This window comes from Cebus imitator, unplaced genomic scaffold (assembly GCF_001604975.1).
Source record: "Cebus imitator isolate Cc_AM_T3 unplaced genomic scaffold, Cebus_imitator-1.0 Scaffold117, whole genome shotgun sequence".
Classification (NCBI taxonomy): domain Eukaryota; kingdom Metazoa; phylum Chordata; class Mammalia; order Primates; family Cebidae; genus Cebus; species Cebus imitator.
The window spans coordinates 7,677,852-7,695,473 of NW_016107432.1; the positions used below are offsets into that span (position 1 = coordinate 7,677,852).

General features: G+C 49.5%; 2 protein-coding genes across 6 annotated transcripts in view; one reads left to right on the forward strand and one right to left on the reverse strand.

Moving 5' to 3' along the window:
• Window positions 1-7,577, reverse strand: part of EVC (EvC ciliary complex subunit 1) — an 89,968-nt gene extending 82,391 nt beyond the window's left edge. For 3 of the 4 annotated variants that reach the window (XM_017539138.2, XM_017539142.2, XM_017539141.2), the window contains exon 1: window positions 6,070-6,419. In XM_017539138.2, the coding sequence (XP_017394627.1) occupies window positions 6,070-6,243 (174 nt within the window). In that variant the 5' untranslated portion in view covers window positions 6,244-6,419. Of the gene's footprint in view, window positions 1-6,069; window positions 6,420-7,248 lie in introns of those variants that run through there. The other variant, XM_037742225.1, reaches the window with a different exon arrangement.
• A 1,352-nt stretch (window positions 7,578-8,929) lies between these two features.
• The window catches only part of EVC2 (EvC ciliary complex subunit 2), a 159,034-nt gene continuing 150,341 nt past the window's right edge, over window positions 8,930-17,622 (forward strand). Inside the window, exon 1 of one of the 2 annotated variants that reach the window (XR_001828310.2) lies at window positions 8,930-9,200. Coding sequence is in view for 1 of the 2 variants with exons in the window: in XM_017539147.2 (XP_017394636.1) it covers window positions 8,988-9,200 (213 nt within the window). In the remaining variant the exon portion in view is untranslated. The remainder of the gene's footprint in view (window positions 9,201-17,622) is intronic. The other variant, XM_017539147.2, reaches the window with a different exon arrangement.

Genomic DNA, 17,622 nt, shown 5'->3' on the forward strand with positions numbered 1-17,622 from the left:
GAAACATACATAAAACAATGCTATGTATTGACTGGTTAATGGAAATGTGACCAGAGGCTTGTAGGACCGTAACGCTGTTTTTCCCCTAGGAACAATAGTTCGGTGTTCACTAATGCTGTGTTCTCAGCAAGTTTATAGAACATAACTACCACGGATAAAGAGAATAAATTGTATTTAAAATTCTGTTACCCCAGACACTTACTAACTTCCTCTTTAATCACTAGCTGCTCATGAATTTAACCTTTGAACTAAAGAAATATCACCAGTTTGTCACTGAGTTAATCAGCTACTATCACCGAGCGTCTGCTTTGTGTCAAGACTTGTTCTAGGTACTGGGAATAGAGTAACGAACAAAATACACAGCTTCTGCTTTTGTGGCATTAACATTGCAGTGAGAGAACAAAGATGCAAACACATTAGAAAAACACCTGGTAAATCAGGGACGATCCATGTTCTAAAGTAACAGTGGAGGCTGGGAAGGGTGCTGGGAGGCAAAGTCTCTTGGACAAAGTGGCATTTGAGAAGGAACTTAAAAGAAGTAAGGCCACAAGCCATTGAGATATCTCAGGGAAGAGCATTCCAGGGAGAGAGAATAGCAAGTGCAAAGGTCCTGAAGCAGGCCCATGCTGGGCATGGAGAGAAGCCTGTGTAGATGCAGCAGTCTGGGGTGGGTCTTGGGATAGACGACGAGGCCAGAGATTTTGGGGGTTGTTTATCAACCATAGCTGGCCAGTACAAGGGTTCTGCAAAGAAGGACCCAGTCAAAGCCAGGCACGGTGGCTCACACCTGTAATCCTAGCACTTTGGAAGGCCGACGCAGGCAGATCATGAGGTCAGGAGTTTGAGACCAGCCTGACTACCATGATGAAGCCCTGTCTCTATTAAAAATACAAAAATTAGCTGGGTGTGGTGGCAGGTGCCTGTAATCCCTGCTACTTAGGAGAATAGCTTGAACCCGGGAGGCGGAGATTGCAGTGAGCCGAGATTGTGCCACTGCACTCTAGCCTGAGCAACAGAGCGAGAATCTGTCAACAACAACAACAAAAAAACAGTCAGATAGTCCTACAGTAAAAACATTGGGGAAAAAAATATCTACCCCACAGAGGGAGCACCAGCATCACTTGAAAATGACCAGCGGGTTACCAGCCATTTGAAGACAGACTCTAATATGAAAGATAAAATCCAAAACAAACAAAAGGAAAAAAGCAAGCAGGAAACACACTATGCAAGGGGGGAAAAAAACCTTAAACAAATAAACAACTATAATATTATCAGAAAGATCAGAGAAGATATTCCATTCATAAGAACAAGATAGAACATTCTCAGAACCAAAAAAGGACTCTTGAAAATTGAAAATACAAAAAATCGAATACAAGTATAAAGTTGAGAAAAGTCTCTCTGAAGGTAATGTAAAAAAGACAAAGAGATGGGAAGTGAGAGAGGAAGACTAGGATTAGAAGCCCAATTCAGCCTAAAAAAAATGATAGGAGTTTCTGGAAGAAGAGAACTCCTTCATCCAGAAGAAGGAAAGAATCATCAAAGGAAAAGAATTATCAAAGAAAGCAAGAAAATGATTCTGGATCAAACGGACATTTCAAATGCCTGGCACTGTGGGTGACAAACGACTTTCACCAAGACCATCCTGGCGCAGTTTCATTTACTGGGAGCAAAGAAAAGGTTCTTTAAGATTCTACAGAGGGGCAAAAGGAAAAGAGGTTTCGTGTAAAGTATCAAGGATCAGAATAGAATCAGTTTCCTCAACAGCAACAGTGGAAGTTACAGATGAAGCAGGGCCCCAACCCCTCCTTTTTAGGCGCCTGCAAATCCCCTGCCCTAAGCATGCAAATAACAGAAAATCCTGCTTTTCTTCAAGGGAATTTATCGGCAACTTGATAAGCAAGAAGGTAACAGCAGCTTGAAACAATAGCCAAGGAAGTTAGAGTCGGGAGATGTTTGGCTTCCCTACAGAAAGTGAAGATAACATATTAACATATGTCTCTGAGTTGTTTTCAGAAACCCGGACCCCCATCAAAGGGATCCACCCCGAGGAACCATGGTTGAGGTGCTCCGCTGCCCCTTCTCTGAGATCTAAACTCTGAGCACCATTCTTTGTTCGAAAGTTCTTCCCGGGGGACTCAGAGAAAGTCATGCCCAGGAGCCTGAGCTAGCATTCTTTCCTGCTGAACCCACATTTTAAAACAGAGCTTCTCTTCCTTGACAAAATCACAAATCAGAAAATCTTCGAATCTACCTCTGACCTGCAAGTCTCCACTTCAAGATGTCCCGCCCTTTTAGGCCAAAACCAGCTGTAACCTCCACGTATTGATTTAAGATTTTGCCTGTAACTTCTGCTTTCCTGAAATTTACCTTTGCCTTTAAAAACCCTCACCTGCAAGTCATCAGGGAGGTCAGGATTTGAGCATGAGCTGCCTAGTCCTCCTGGCTTGGTGTTCTGTGAATGAACACCTTCCTTTTTACCACTGCAAAACCTCAGTGTGGCAATCTGGTCTTACTGTGCCAGGTGGGTGGCACCCAGTTTAGTTCTACAATAGATAGAAGACAATGAAAAAATGCCTTCAAAATTCTGGCAGGAAATTATTTCCAACCTAATTATTCTAACCAAATTAAGTATAAAGATAGAAGAATATATTTTCAGATACAGAAGTCCTCAAAAGAGTTGCATCCATCCCTTTTAAAAAAGGCTACTAAAGGATGTGCTCCAGGCATGCAAGGAAATTAGCTAAAGAAAGGTGAGTGCAGGGGAATCCCTGAAAGAGGATTCAACGCAGGAGAATTGTGAGAAAGTCCCAGCATGATGAGCAGCTGCTTCTCAAACTTTAAGAACATGTCAATCACCAGGAGGGCTTATTAAACACAACTTGCTGGGCCTACCCCGAGATTCTCATTCAGTGAATCTGGGGCAGAGCCCAAAAATTTGCATTTTGATCAAGCTCCCCAAGATGATGGTGTTGCTGGTCTGGTCCACACTTTAGAGAACTGTCTAGAGAACAACAGCTCAAACTGGAGCATGGCAGAACGTTTCTGGGAGAGACGTTTTTCTTAAGAAGATAAAATGGATCAAATATCTAATGTATTCAAATGTCCTGAACAGAAAGGCACATATAAGCGATAGAGTTAAATGAATGAAAAGTACACAGAATCTAAGCAAATGAAAAAACCGAGGCCGGATGCAGTGGCTCTCACCTGTGATCCCAGCACTTTGGGAGGACAAGGAAGGAGGACTGCTTGAGCCCAGGAGTTTGAGACCAGCCTGGGCAACATTGGAAAACACTGACTCTAAAAAAATAGAAAAAAAAAAATTAGCCAGGCATGATGGTACAAGCCTGTAATCCCAGATGCTTGAGAGGCTGAGGCAGGAGGATCACCTGAGCCCAAGAGGTCAAGGCTACTGTGAACCGTGATCATGCCACTGCACTCCAGCCTGGACAATAAAATGAGACCTTGTCCCAAATAAATAAAAAAAGAACCAAAAAAAAAAGGATAATTATTAATTTCAGGAAAAACAGATGCTGTGCGAGAAAAGAAAGTATTCATAACTGATCCTTGACTTACAGTAAATAATGTTTACAGAATTGTAATAATGGAAACACTGAATAGTAATTTAAGCCAAATTCTCCTATAACCATATCGGGAGGGTGGTGGTGGTGCTGGGAAGTGAGCATCTTAGGGAAGAGAGGGGGCGACAGAGCTAACTCCCCTTCCTTTCCACAGTGGAGGGTCAATGGCTATTACATGCAGCCAAAAAAAAAAAAAAAAAAAAAGCAAGCAGGAGCAATATGGGCACATTATCCAGAAGTGGGATGTAAATTCCCAAAATAATCAGCTGAAAGAGTTAACAAGGTCATTATGCTAATTATAATACATTAGCATGCTAAGTGACAGTGAGGGTTTACAAATGCCAGGAACATCAGGAAGTTACCTTACATAGTCTAAAAAGAGAAGGAAGCCCTCAGTTCCAGGAATTGCCCACGCCTTTCCCTATAAATGAATAATCCACTCCTCATTTGGAATATAATCAAGGAGTAACTAACTACAAACATATTCAGTTGAGGGGCCCAGGCTGCTGCTCTGCCTGGGGAGCAGCCATTCTTTTATTCCTTCACTTTCTTAATAAACTTGCTTTCACTTTAACGAAAAAAAAGAGTTAACAAGGTCATTGTTGAGAAGTGGAAAATGGGTGGGGCTTTTGCTTCTTTTGAACTACTACTTTAAATTATGTACATGAACAACTTTGATATAAATAAAACAGGTTTAATGATGAAATAAGTTAAAATAATAATAAAACAAAAACAACAAAAGGTAAGCAGTGCAAGATGAAATTGTGACTTGGATCAGGGGAGGAGAACAAAGAGTGCCCAGAAAGCAGGGAGGTGCCTGACCTAACACGGCCCTACTCTGAGCCACAACCCCTCCACGGCTGCCACCCTGCTCTAAGCCACCATCACCCTCAACTGACTAGCTGTGCACACCCAGATGGCTTGGTTCATCCCAGTAAGCCTCAGCTGACTCAGCTAACAAATGGGATACTAACCGCCGCCTCACCAGGTAGCAGATGCTTAAGGCTCTGGCTTTGAGGCTCAAACCGACTAGGGTTGAGATTCAGCCCCACTGTTTACTGGTAGTGGCACCCTGGACAAATAACCCTGCAGGGCCTGCCCTGCCTCACGGTAAAGTGGGGATAATGGCAGTTCCTCCACCTCATGGGCTGGAGTATAAAGAACCAGATGTCTGTAAACACTGCATAGGGCACCCAGCAGAGTCTGTATGTTACTTCACTTTCCCGCTCCATCCAACAAGCCAGCATCTCTTAGCATCACTTTATCGCCAGCAGGATCTGACAACCCTCAATTCACCTACAAGCATCTTGCCTTATCTTGGTTTTAGCCCTCTATAGGGCAATGCTCACCATGAGTCACCACATTCTGAAAGAACCTGTGCCTACATGGAACCTGCACAGGATCCGTTTCCTCTTCCCAGGGGCCAGAAATGGGGGCAGCAAGACTATGTCATCTTGTTTCTGAACTCACAGACTTTACCCTCCCCTCCGCTTTCAAAGAGGCAGAAACTGCGAGAACCTAAAATAGTGGCCACACCACTGTTGATGGAATGCCTGCAAGATATCGGGTGTCGCCATGCACAGTCAATTCCATGAGGGCTTGCGCACATGAAGCATCCACTGGTCCCATTCAGGCAGCCAACCAGACCCTCATCCATGCAAAACACAGTGACTTTGGGGTTAGATACGTCTGTCACTTTAGTAAGTTACTTAACCACTCTGTTCCTCAGTTTCCTCACCTGCAAAGCAGCGACATTCATGAAATCAACTCAAACTGTTGTGGCGATTCATTGAGCTCATTTAGGCAGACGGTCTGGCTCAGTGCCTGGTACACGGTCAGCACTTAACAAACGCTAGCATTGCCAGTGCTCCATCACAGACTTCCCCATGCGGTGTCATAACCGAAAGTTTACTTGCAAACTTGCAACTCGTCCTTCTCCTTGAGGATGTGAACCTCAAGCAGGCAAGGCAGGGTCTCTCTTGCTCATGAATGTAGTCCCTAGGCCAGACTGGGTGTAGAAGGTGGCCGAAAACTTTTACTGTGGCATGAATAAATGAATGCATGAATGAATGCATCCCAATGTGGCAGCTGGGACTCAGGCCAGCCGAGGTAACCCACACCGCAAGGAAGGAAGAGGCAGAAGCAGGAATAGGCATTCAGGCGTGGGATCCCCAGCCTCCTCGGTCCACCACCATGAGCGGGGCCAGCATCCTGTCCAAGCCCTGGGTGCGGCAGATGAGGAGACCAAGTCGTGGCGCGTTTGGGCTGCTGTCTAGGATCACACACAGAGCGGGACGGAACAGGCACTCGGGGGACCCCAGGCCAACGCTCTCTAGTCACCCGCCGCCTCCTTTCAGGAGCAGAAGGGGACCCCTATGCGCGCAAAGTCCCCAACCAGGCTCAAGGGGTCGCAGAGCCTGGGCTCCAGGCCGCGGGACCGAGAAGCCCCGCGCCCCGTGCCTCCCCTCCGCTGCCCGGTCGGCGGACCCACCTGGTGCCGCGGGCCCCTGCGGCCCGCGCGGCAGCCGAGCCAGAGGCCGAGGCCGAGGCCGAGCGCGGCACCCAGCAGCACCGCGGGGGCCAGCAGCGCGGGCTCCGGCTGCAACGCGTCCCGGCCCAGCAGCAGCCGCGCGTCGCTCTTGCAGGCCGCCCCGCCGCGGGCCATCGGGGACGCTCAGGCGGCCGCCCCGCCGCATCCCGCCGCCTGGTGCACAGTCCCCGCCACGGCGGCGACGCGGGACCCGAAGGCCGGGCGGCTCAGGGGCGCGGCGCGCTCCGCACTTTCCGGCCTGTGAGGTCTCCCGGCTCCAGCTGCTTTCCCCTTCCCAGCTTCGCCGAGCCCGAGGGAGGAGCCTAGATCACCGCCCAAAACTTTCAGCCACCCCCGCCCCAGCCCTGCCCTTGCACTGAGCATGCCCAGCGAGGGGCTCGCCTCCCAGCCCGGGACCCTTCCTGAGGGAGCCGGGTTTCCACGGGGACTCCTGGGTTCCTGGGGAGAAAGAGGGACCCCGACCACCGAGGAAGGGGTTGCTCCTTTAACTTTATTGAGGTTTAGAAAATGCCAAGCATTTAGCGTCACGATCCCATTAACTTTCTCCATAACCCTCTGAGGTGGGTGCTCCGCCCATCCTCCTGATGGCGCTGGGACCAATGCACGTCCACCCCACTGCCCTTGTCCCTAACCTCTACCCATCAACCTTCCCGGGGCCACACCACCCTCCGCACCTCTGAACTTGCTCACGCAAAGACTCCCGTTTTAATCTTATTTTCTCCCAGGGAAGGTCAAGACAATAGAGAGACCGTTATGCCCAGTCTCCCTAGGGTGATGGATAGATAGAGAGACGCTTATACCCAGTCCCTGCTAGGACCAGGGCACTGCACCATCATCATTTAGTCAGCACTTGGGGAGAATCTGCTGAGTGAGTGTTGCAGGGTGGGGGGATAGGCCAGCCACAAACGAAACGGTATCAGGGGCATTGAACATCTCACAATTGTTTAGAGGGATAAACAATTAGATGAGTTAATCACCCTGCGTTCGCTTTAAGCAAACATTTATGGAGTAGCTATTAGATGTTTGCTTTCATCCGGGGTGCCTGGGTAAAGCACACATGCGTGTACACGAATGCACACTTGCACACGTGCACACACATACACACACACACACTCCTACCCTGTGGAGCTTAATTCCTTGTGCGGGCTGGGCTCGCGGACACCATGAGGATCTGCTTCAGCAGAAAAGAGCTTTGTCTTTTCCCCCTGAATGTCCAGCTTGTTTCTAGTTTATGTCATCATTTCCTCATGGCAACATGGGAACTGTAATCCAAATTCTTCATCCTCTTTATAAATGAAGAAACTGACAGAGAGGAGAGGTGACTCATTTAACCTCTCGAAGTTACCGAGTGGGACAGAAATCCTGTCCCATTTACACCTGTGTCTCTCTGGCTTGAGGGCAAACTCTCTGCTATGTGGAGCTTCTGATATATTTCCTTAGAAGCATCTCCAGGGTTCCTGGGGACACAATAACTTGATGCTCTTGCTTTATGAGTATTTCCGTGAATACTACGCAGGGTATTTCCATCAATGCGTAGGCTTTAGTTTTTAAAATGTGGTGTGTGGTGGCTCACGCCTGTAATCCCAGCACTTTGGGAGGCTGAAGTGGGAGGATTGTCTGAGCCCAGGAGTTTAAGACCGGTCTTGGCAATATAGTGAGGTCTTGACTCTATAAAAAATAGCAATAAGAAGAATTTTTAAATGTAGGGTTATTTGCATTTTACTTTATCATAAAGTTATTTGACTATTCAATTAACCTTTAAATTACTGACTGTTAAGTGACAGTGATGGTCCAGCAACTTGCCTGGCATTTAGCCTGTGGCCTTGTCTCATGCTGACAGCTGCCTGGTAACCCCTGGTGTGGGGAACTTGGCTTATAAATTCTCAGGTTCTCAAATCCCGTGGCCTTGTCCATGCTAGGTCAGGAAAGGCCTGTCCTTGGATGGTCTGGGTTATGGGGAGAGAGGCTGCCAGGGGCCAGGCTCTCTGGCCTGAGACTTTAGACAGCCTAACCGGCTGCCCAGCAGGAAGGCTGGCAGGAGTGGAGCCTTCTCCCGTCAGCACGTTTCAGCTGTCACCCAGGACCTAAGCGGGATAAGGAGCAGACAAAAGGCTCCACCAGTCCTCCTTCCAGTGTCTTCCTCCTCCTGCCTCCCTTGGCAAAGCAAACCTCTGTGCCCACAGAGAGTTCAGGGAGAGCTTGCTCAGGGCTGCGACTTCAGACACCAGCTCCCCTCTTCTAGGTCCCCAGAGAAGTGTCCCAGTGGCTGGCCCGACTGTCTCCCACTGGGAATGCGAGGGGCACCCGGACAGGCCCAGGGCTGATCCACAGCGGGCTCGGGCAGTGGGTGCCCCGCACTGAACGCAGTCGGAAGTGAGGGTGCTTTCCTTCTCTCCCGCCCCTCCGAGCCGTCCTGAACCCTCCGGCTGCTCCGCGACTCCTGGCACCGCGCTCCAAACGCTTCTCCGTTTTCTAAGCGGGGATGGGGAAACTCCGGATTCAGACCCCTGTGTCAGGAAAGGGTTTCCAGGGGAAGTGAGTCTGAGCTGAGGCTCACAGACCCGGGTAGGTTGTTGCGGAGGGGCCCTGGAGGCCCCGGTACCTTGGGGAGCAGGGGAGTGACCCGCCCTGATTTGGGTTGGGCGCGAGCAAACCCCGGGCCGCTCCAGCCCGCTCTCCCCCTCCCACGCCCGTCCGGCACCTCCAGCTCGCCGAGCCCCAGATGCGGGTGTTTGTTCCAGAAAACTTTCGGCGGCGGCTCGCACTGAGCATGCTCGGCGGCGGGGCGGGCCCGGGGTCCGGAAGCTGCGGCGACTCGGCGGCGCCCGCCGCTCGGAGGCTGTGGGTCCCCGCAGGCGATGGGCCCCGCGGGCTCCTGGGAGCGCGCCACGTGGGTGCTGGCCGGGGGCCTCCTGGCGGTGGCGCTGGCGCCAGGGGGCCGAGGCTGTGTCGGCGCCAGCTCAGGTCCCCGCTGGCGCCCCCTCGGCGCGCAGCAACCCCGGGACGCTCCGGTGGCTCCGGGGTCTGGGCCCGGCCTAGGGAGCGGGGCGGGGCCCGAGAGCAGCACGCAGGTAAGGAGGACCCGCCCCCAGGCTCCTGTCCGACTCCCTGGGCTTGGCTCCGTCTACACCGGCGGTGGCGGGAGGCCCCTTAGTACTGCACAAAGAATGTGGAAGGAAGGGCAGGATTTGAATAGGGTGTCTCGCGGCCCTTAGGTGTATCCGGCTCTTGTCTCTTGTCCAGAAAGCTTCGAGGGAAACTGGAGACCTTCCTCAGGTGTGGCAGCTGCGGGCTTGGACTTCACCGGTGACCGGGTTCGAATCCTGCTCGGCAGTTGAGGAGCTTTGGCCTAGGGCAGGTCACTCCTGTTTCCTGATCTGTGAAACGGGGCCGTCTTGGCGTCCACCCTGGAGGGTGGAAGTGGGTTAGATGAGTTCACGCATGCGGAGCGCCTTGCAGAGGCCAGCACTGGGAGATTGCAGCAGTGGCTGTTGAAAGTGGGGACTCTGGGCTGGACTGTTAGCTGACTGCACTCTCCTGGCTGATGGATTTAGCCACTTCCTACTTCACCTGGCCCTCCCTTTGTGGTCCTAAACTGGAAAGGCGTAGATTCCTGGCTGTCGACCTAGACTTGACCTCCCCCTGCAAAGCTGGTCATCAGTCTTAGTGCCTTTTTCTCAGCTCAGAGGTCTGCCCCTCCTCCCTGCGCACGGCCACCTCCTGGCTTCAGGCCCCACCATTTCACCTCCAGCCCTTGGTGGTGGTTTTCCCACGTCTCCCATCCATTTCCCCCCAGACCTCTGGGGTGGTCTGTCCTGGGAGAGACCCCGCCACTCTCCTCCCCTGCTGGCACTCTCCCCTCCCCAACTTTATTGCTTCTGGCAGCACACCCAGACTTCTATTCCCAGGACTGCCCTGGCCAGTGGACTGGCCCATTGATGCTGCCCTGGGGTCCTCCCAGCTCTTCCCCAGGGCAGTGGGTCCTGTCCTGCCATGTTCTGTACCCCAGGACACTTGTGACACTTGTAGAGGTTTAGTCTCTTAAAAGAGACCTTGCTCCTGGCCGGGCGTGGTGGCTCACGCCTATAATCCCAGCACTTTGGGAGGCCGAGGTGGGTGGATCACCTGAGGTCGGTCGTTCGAGACCAGCCTGACCAACATGGAGAAACCCCGTTTCTATTAAAAATACAAAAATTAGCCAGGCATGGTGGAGCATGCCTGTAATCCCAGCCACTTAGGAGGCTAAGACAGGAGAATCGCTTGGACCTGGGAGGCAGAGGTTGCGGTGCGCCGAGATTGTGCCACTGCACTCCAGCCTGGGCAACAAGAGTGAAACTCTGTCTCAAAAAAAAAAAAAAGAAAAAAAGGGAGAGACCCTGCTCCCTTTCTGTCTTTAGGTTTTCACTGGAGAAATGTCATGTAAGTGTCCTGAGCTTTCAAAAGTCCAATGACAGAACATGTTTCCTGGATCTTTTCACTTGCATCTGCCCTTTGAGGTGGGAATATCTGGCCTATTTTGCAGGTGACAAAACCAGGACTCAGGGAGCTGCATTCCCTGGCCCCCAATTCAGAGCCCGCATGCCTGGCCTCACCTGCTTAGCACAGGCTCTTCTTCTGGGAAGCCAGTGTCAGAAGATCCTGGTGCGCACTGATCTCTTGTCAGCAGCAGTGGTGCTGAGGGTGGTCCCTGCCTGAAGGGAGACTGGTGCCTACTGGGAAGGGCCTGAAGCCGTCTAGGACCACGGTGTGCCTAGAACACCTCACCCTCAAGGGCCGCCTCTGCCTTTGCAGGAACCTGGGAATAAGCATCTGTGTTCGTGCCCTTGGTGTCTTGAGCGCCTCCCCTGGGCTCTGGCCCAGCGCAGCCCATTTCAGCTGTCCCAGTGGCCAGCCTTCCTCCATCAATCTGGGCCTGTCTTGGACAGCCCTTCTGCACAATGTATAGGAAAGAGCTTGGGCCATGTGTGCCCCTGCCATGGCCACTCCCTCTTGGGCCTGAGGCAAGTCACAGCCCTCAGGGTCTCTGCTTGCTCTTCTGGGCAATGGTGTAAGGCCTAGTTCCAGAGCACGGTTCCTGAAGGCATGGGTTCGTCCTTCCTATTGTAATTATTTGATGCCTTCATGTCTCCCTCCTTCCATCTATCCATTCATTCTTTCAATATCTACATAGGTATTTATTGCACCTTTGCTAAGTCCCATGATGTGTGCAGGGGGCTGGGAGACCAATGCCTAATTGCGCACAGTGATTGCCATGAGGAGGATTATGGGGAGCAGTGAGAGAGGGTGGAGGAAGGAGGCCTTTAGTCTGGGATCAGTCGAGACTTGAAGGATGAGTAGATTTAGCCAGGGAAAGAGTGAGGAGAGAACATCCCAGGTGGAGGAATCATCATGGGTGTGGCTGGCATGTAGGAGGGGCGTGGCATATCCCAAGTCTCTTGTCCCCCTATGCTGGGACATCTCTTGTTGAGGACGTTTACCACGTTGTTTGGGCTGCTTGTCTGTCTCCTTTGCTGTACCGTGAGTTCTTGTGGGCAGGGATTTTACCTTTTTAAATTTCTTCATTTGATGCCCACTGGGAATGCCTTTTTTTTTTTTTTTTTTTTGAGACAGAGTCTTGCTCTGTCACCAGGTGGGAGTGCCGTGGCACGATCTTGGCTCACTGCAACCTCCGACTCCCTGGTTCAAGCTATTCTCCTGCCCCAGCCTCCTGAGTAGCTGGGATTATAGGCATGTGCCACCACATCCAGCTAATTTTTATATTTTTAGTGGAGATGAGGTTTCACCATGTTGGCCAGGATGGTCTCGATCTCCTGAGCTCATGATCCACCCGCCTGGGCCTCCTAAAGTGCTAGGATTACAGGCATGAGCCACCGTGCCTGGCCGGAATGCCTTTTATTCCCAAGTGATTTTCAAGGTGGGGACTAGGGAATCCCTGGGGTCACTGAACCATTATGGGGGTCCATAAGAGTCAGAGCTATTTTCATAGTAATACTGAGATATTATTTACCTTTTCTATTCATTTTCTCACAATTGTGTATGAGGTTTTTCAAGGTGACAGGAAGTGTGGTGTTGCCGCAGATTTAATGTATCCAGCAGACTTGAGAATCCAGCTCTTCCATTAACTCAGACATAGATGAGGTTCACAAAAATGTAAAAAATGCCATTTTTCTCACTTTTTAATTTTAGAAAATAGTTTTAGTTTATTTAGTTTTCATAAAGTATGCTGTTTATGTTAATATGAAATGGCATTGTTATTCCTATTTAAAATGAATTAATAGACACTTTAAAATATTCTCACCTTTAAAGAGAGTACATGTTGATAAATATAATCAGCACAAACAAAAGATTTTTGGAGCCTTCAATAATTGGCAAATGTGTAAAGTCCCAATACCAACAAGTCTGAGAATCACTGCTCAGCAGCAAGCCTTATCGGATGTCCCAAGACTTAGAGATGAAAGAAACTGCCCTGCCCCTTGGAAAGATAAGTGTCTACAGTATTTCAGAATGGGATCCTTCAATCATTTTCACCATTTCATTATGCTAATAGTGTCATTTTGTTATTTTACTTCAAATACCAAACAGCAGTAATTTAGGTTGGTTGTGTTGCCAAATTCAATGGATTGGGTGTGTCCCAAGGTCAAGGAATTTGTAGAAAACAACAACAAAAAATCAGCCAGATCCGAGGTAACATTATCTGTTACCCTGTGTAATTACTATAGCTTTGAAATTGCAGGCTTGGAATTCTGAGTTAGGAGACGCGTTAGTCAAATAAACTCATGCCTGTGATCCCAACACTTTGGGTGGTGGAGTCAGGAGGGTCGCTTGAGGTCAGGAATTTGAAAGCAGCCTGAGAAACATAGTGAGACCCCATTTCCATATATATATATATATATATATATATTGGCTTTTATTTATTCAAAGCAACTTATGACAAGAGTTATAGTTATGATGTGTACTGTTTTTTAAAACATATATATATATATATGTTTTTGTTAGATGGGTGTGATGGCACGTGCCTGTATTCGCAGGTTCTCAGGAGGCTGAGGCAGGAAGATGGCTTGAAACCAGGAGTTTGAGGATGCAGTGAGCTGTGATCTCACCATGCACCCCAGCCTGGATGGCAGAACAAGACCGTCTCTCAGACAACGACAACCAGACGAAGCTATTCATTGGGTTCTCTTGATGCTTCTGTGAGGCTCCTGGGGATAGAGCCCTCAGCATGCCCGAGCCTCTGCTTTCCTGAAGTTGGTGCTCAGTGCTGCTGTGAGACTCACATTCCTCATCTGCAAAGTGGCGATTTCGTAGTTACCTTTTGGCATTATCAGAGATGATAATGATGATGATGATGATAAGAACAGTAACAAGAGCAGTGATCATAATAGTTTTGATGATATGCAGTAAGCCCTCATGGAACATAGATAGGTTCCTGGATACTTTAAGCAAAAAGAAGCACTGTCTGCCGTAGAAACCTAGCTCTTGTCTATATAAACTAGCCTAGAGTAAAATTGGCTTTGCTATACAGTAAGCCATTTGGCTTAAAGTCAGAGTTTCCATGACCCTATCAATGATGTTAAGTAAGGACTTACTGAATGGCAATACATAGCAATATGTAGTAATAACAGCAATAATAACAATTATATACGTGCTGTGTATTTACTGTGTGCTGAGCACTGTGCTAAATGCTTTATATTTATTGTTAAAATTTCTTATGAAGAGGATATAATATCCCCATTTTACAGATGAGGAAACTGAGGCCACAGTGACTTCAGGTGAAGATGCCCACCCAGACTTGCCTATCCCAGAGCACTTGCTGTCAGTGTCTACACTCTATAAGAAAGTGCTATGTAAACCTGAACACAAGCATTCTGTGCTAATTTATTATTTCTTTCTTCTTTCAAAGCAAGAACTAACAGGCAAGTACTGTACAACCATTTCTCAGATGGTCTAAAAGGGCAGTGTCCACTGCAGTAGCCATGTATGACTAAACTTAAACATTTCACATGCTCAGTGGCCCTGTGTGGCTAGTGGCTACCATATTGGACAGCTCAGGTTCTAGACCATTTTCCTCACTGCAGACCGTCCTACTGGAAGTTGATTGGAAGGGGAAGAGGGAGTGGAGGGGGAGTAGAACTGGGCCTCTGAGCCATTCATTTGCAATGGTGTCCAAGGGCCTTCTAGGTGCCAGGCTCTGTCCTAAGTGCTTAGGACACAACAGGACAAGGCAGACCAAGACCTGCCCCTGCTCTTGAGGAAACTGTGTTCTTGGGGCAGGAAACAGGCAGGAATCATGCCTCTCGGTGGTGTGTCCACTGTGGTTGGGGCTGTCAAGGTGCAGACAGTGGGCAGAGTGGTCTGAGAGATGAGGGGCACTCATGATACGGACATGGTGGGCAGGGAAGGTGCTTCAAGGAGGTGACGGCTGAACCAGTCCCTGAATGGAGTAAGGGACGTGCAAGGCCGTGTTTCTGGCCACGACTCCGACAGTTGTTCTGAGTAAGATGGGGTGCTGTGGATGGGCTTTGAGCAAGAAAGTGACCCACTCTAGTGTTTCCTTTCCAAGCACCCCTGTGGCAGGGGACAGAATAGATGGCAGGCAGAGGTGTAGGCAGGAAAGTGGCGAGCAGGCAGGTGGGAGGCCAGGGGGCCGTGGAGGGGAGCTGGACTGGGGAGAGAACGGTGAGCTGCCGAGAGGCTGTTGGATTGTGGGTGCTTTTTCAAGGTAGAGCCAGTGGGATTTAATGGGATTGCTTCTGGGTTGAGAAAGAGAAACAGAAGAATCAAGGACAAAGCCACCGATTTTGGCCTGAGCAAATGGAAGAAAGGAAATTGGCTACTGTGCAGCAGGCTCTGGTTGGAAATCACTGTTGTTGAATTCCACATGTCTCTTAGGCATTCAATTCTGGATCTGGGAGGAGAAATCTGAACTAGAGATTTACATGGGGGAATAGGCAGTTTTTAAATGAACTTTAACGTTGGAGGGCCTGGATGAGCTCACCTCAGGAGGAACTCTCGAATGGAAAGAGTGAGGTTCTAGGGCTGAGCCCTGGAGCATCCTCAGGGCTGGTGACCAGGAAGAAGAAAAGATCCAACAGAGGAGGTGGAGAACACCTGGCCCTTGTGAAAGGGAACCAGGAGTATGACCCAGAGGTCAAGGGTGGAGGGCATTTCAGGAAGGGAGAAAGGGCTCACCATGGTCAGCAGAATAATGGCTGCCAAAGATGCTCACGTCTAGACCCCGGGAACCTGTGGTATGTTAGGTTACATGGCCATGGCAATTGACGTTATACAAGGAAGTCAAGGTTGCTGATTAACTGATCTTAAAATAGTGAAGATATTCAGGATTACCTGATGGTTCCAATATAATCTTCGGGGTCCTTAAAAGTGGAAGAAGGAGGCAAGAAGAGAGTCAGGAGATATTGGAAGAAGGTCAGAGATGCAGCATGAGAAGGACTCAGCTGCTGCTGGCTTTGACGCCAGAGGAAGGGGCCGCAAACTGGAGGAACACGGCAGCCTCTGAAAGCTGGAAAAGCCCAGGAAACGGATTTTCCCCTGGAGCCTCCAGAAAAGAGCGCAGCCCTGCTGACACTTTAATTTTAGTCCAGTGAGGCCTGTGTCAGACTTCGGACCTCTAGAACTATCAGAGAATAAATCTGTGTTAAGTCACTACATTTGCAGTAATTTGTACAGCAGCCACAGAAGCTGGAATAAGCTCATGTGCAATGCTGCTGGTAAGTGTGTGTGATGAGGAGGTCTGGTCATGAAGTGGGGTCTTGGAGTGGCCGTGGTGGCCTCCACAGGAGCTGTGTCAGCTTGGAGAGAGGAGTGACAGGGAGGGGCAGGCTGGGCACTGGAAGGTACCGTCGGTACCACATGGCATGGTGCTTATAGGAGTGGCTGCCCAGAGTGGCCAGAGTCCCTAGAGAGGTGCCTCCCCAGGCTGGGGACTTCCGTGAGGACAAGAATCAGAGATGCCCGGAAACCAGCGAGACTGCCCTGGGAGGCACTTCTGAGGCATGGCCGGGGGTGCCTCGCACCGGGGTTACCCAAAGGCTTCCTCTTGGAGGTCAGCCTGGGTCCTTTGCTCTCTGAGAACCTGCCCCTTCCTCCCAGTGGCAGTGTCCACTAGTCAGGAGAGCTTTGTCCCAGGGCGAGGTCAGGGGCCAGGTCTGCTTTGCCTGACAGGTGTTGCCGGGCACAGTGCCTAAGAGGCAGCAGGTGCTGGTTGAAAGATTGGATAGAAAGTTCTAGGGGTTAGGGGGCTTACAGACACACGTTTGTGTGAAGTTGGGTACACCATGGTGTCACATTCATTGGCAAATGTTCATATTAGAGACCATAAGGATGTATTTGTTCTTAAGTAATAGGCTGTAATTTTCAGAACAGTTTTAAATTTACAGAAAAGTCGAGCACATGGTACAGAAAGTTCACATATATCTCTTCCCCCCCCCACATACATAGTTTCCCCTATTATATTTCTATTTATGTATGTACGTATCTATCTATGTATGTATGTTAAGACAGAGTCTCACTTTGTCATCCAGGCTGGAGTGCAGTGGCACAATCTCAGCTCACTGCAACCTCTACCTCCCAGTTTCAAGTGATTCTCCTGCCTCAGCCTCTCAAGTAGCTGGGATTAGAGTCGCCCACCACGCATGCCTGGCTAATTTTTGTATTTTTAGTAGAGGCAGGGTTTCACCATATTGGCAAGACCAGTCTTAAACTCCTGACCTCAAGCGATCAGCCCACCTTAGTGTCCCAAAGTGCTAGGATTACAGGCTTGAGCCACTGCACCTAGCCTATTGTTTATTATTAATATTTATTATTTACTTTTTTGAGACAGGCCTCATTTTGTCTCCCAGGCTGGAGTACAGTGGCATGATCATAACTCACTGCAGCCTTGGTCTCCTGGGTCCAAGTAATTTTTCCTGCCTCAGCCTCCCAAATAGCTGGGAGTACAGGCATATGCCACCACTCCTGGCTAATTTTATTATTATTATTATTATTTTGTAGAGATGGGGTCTCGCTATGTTGTCCAGGCTGATCTTGAAGTTCTAGGCTCAAGCGATCTTCCTTCTTTGGCTTCTCAAAGTGCTGGGATTATAGGCATGAACCAACATGGCCAGCCTTCCCCTCATTATTAACTAGGTATTAGTGTGGTACATTTGTTACACTAAATGGTCCAATATTGACAAATTATTATTAAAGCCCATAGTTCATTCAGGTTTTCTTAGTTTTTACTGAAGGTTCACTTTCTGCTCCAGGGTCCCACCCAGGAGCCCACATTATATTTTGTCACATCTCCTTGGGCTCCTCTTTGCTATGACAGCTTCTCAGACTTTCCTTATTCTTGATAACCTTGACAGTTCCCAGGCAGTCTGGTCTGGGGTCTTGTAGGATGCCCTGCCTAGGAATTTTTCTGAGTATGTGCCGTCAGCATGACTTACTGCTGTTGGCGCTGGCCTGGGTCACTGGGCTGCAGCAGGGTTTGTCGGG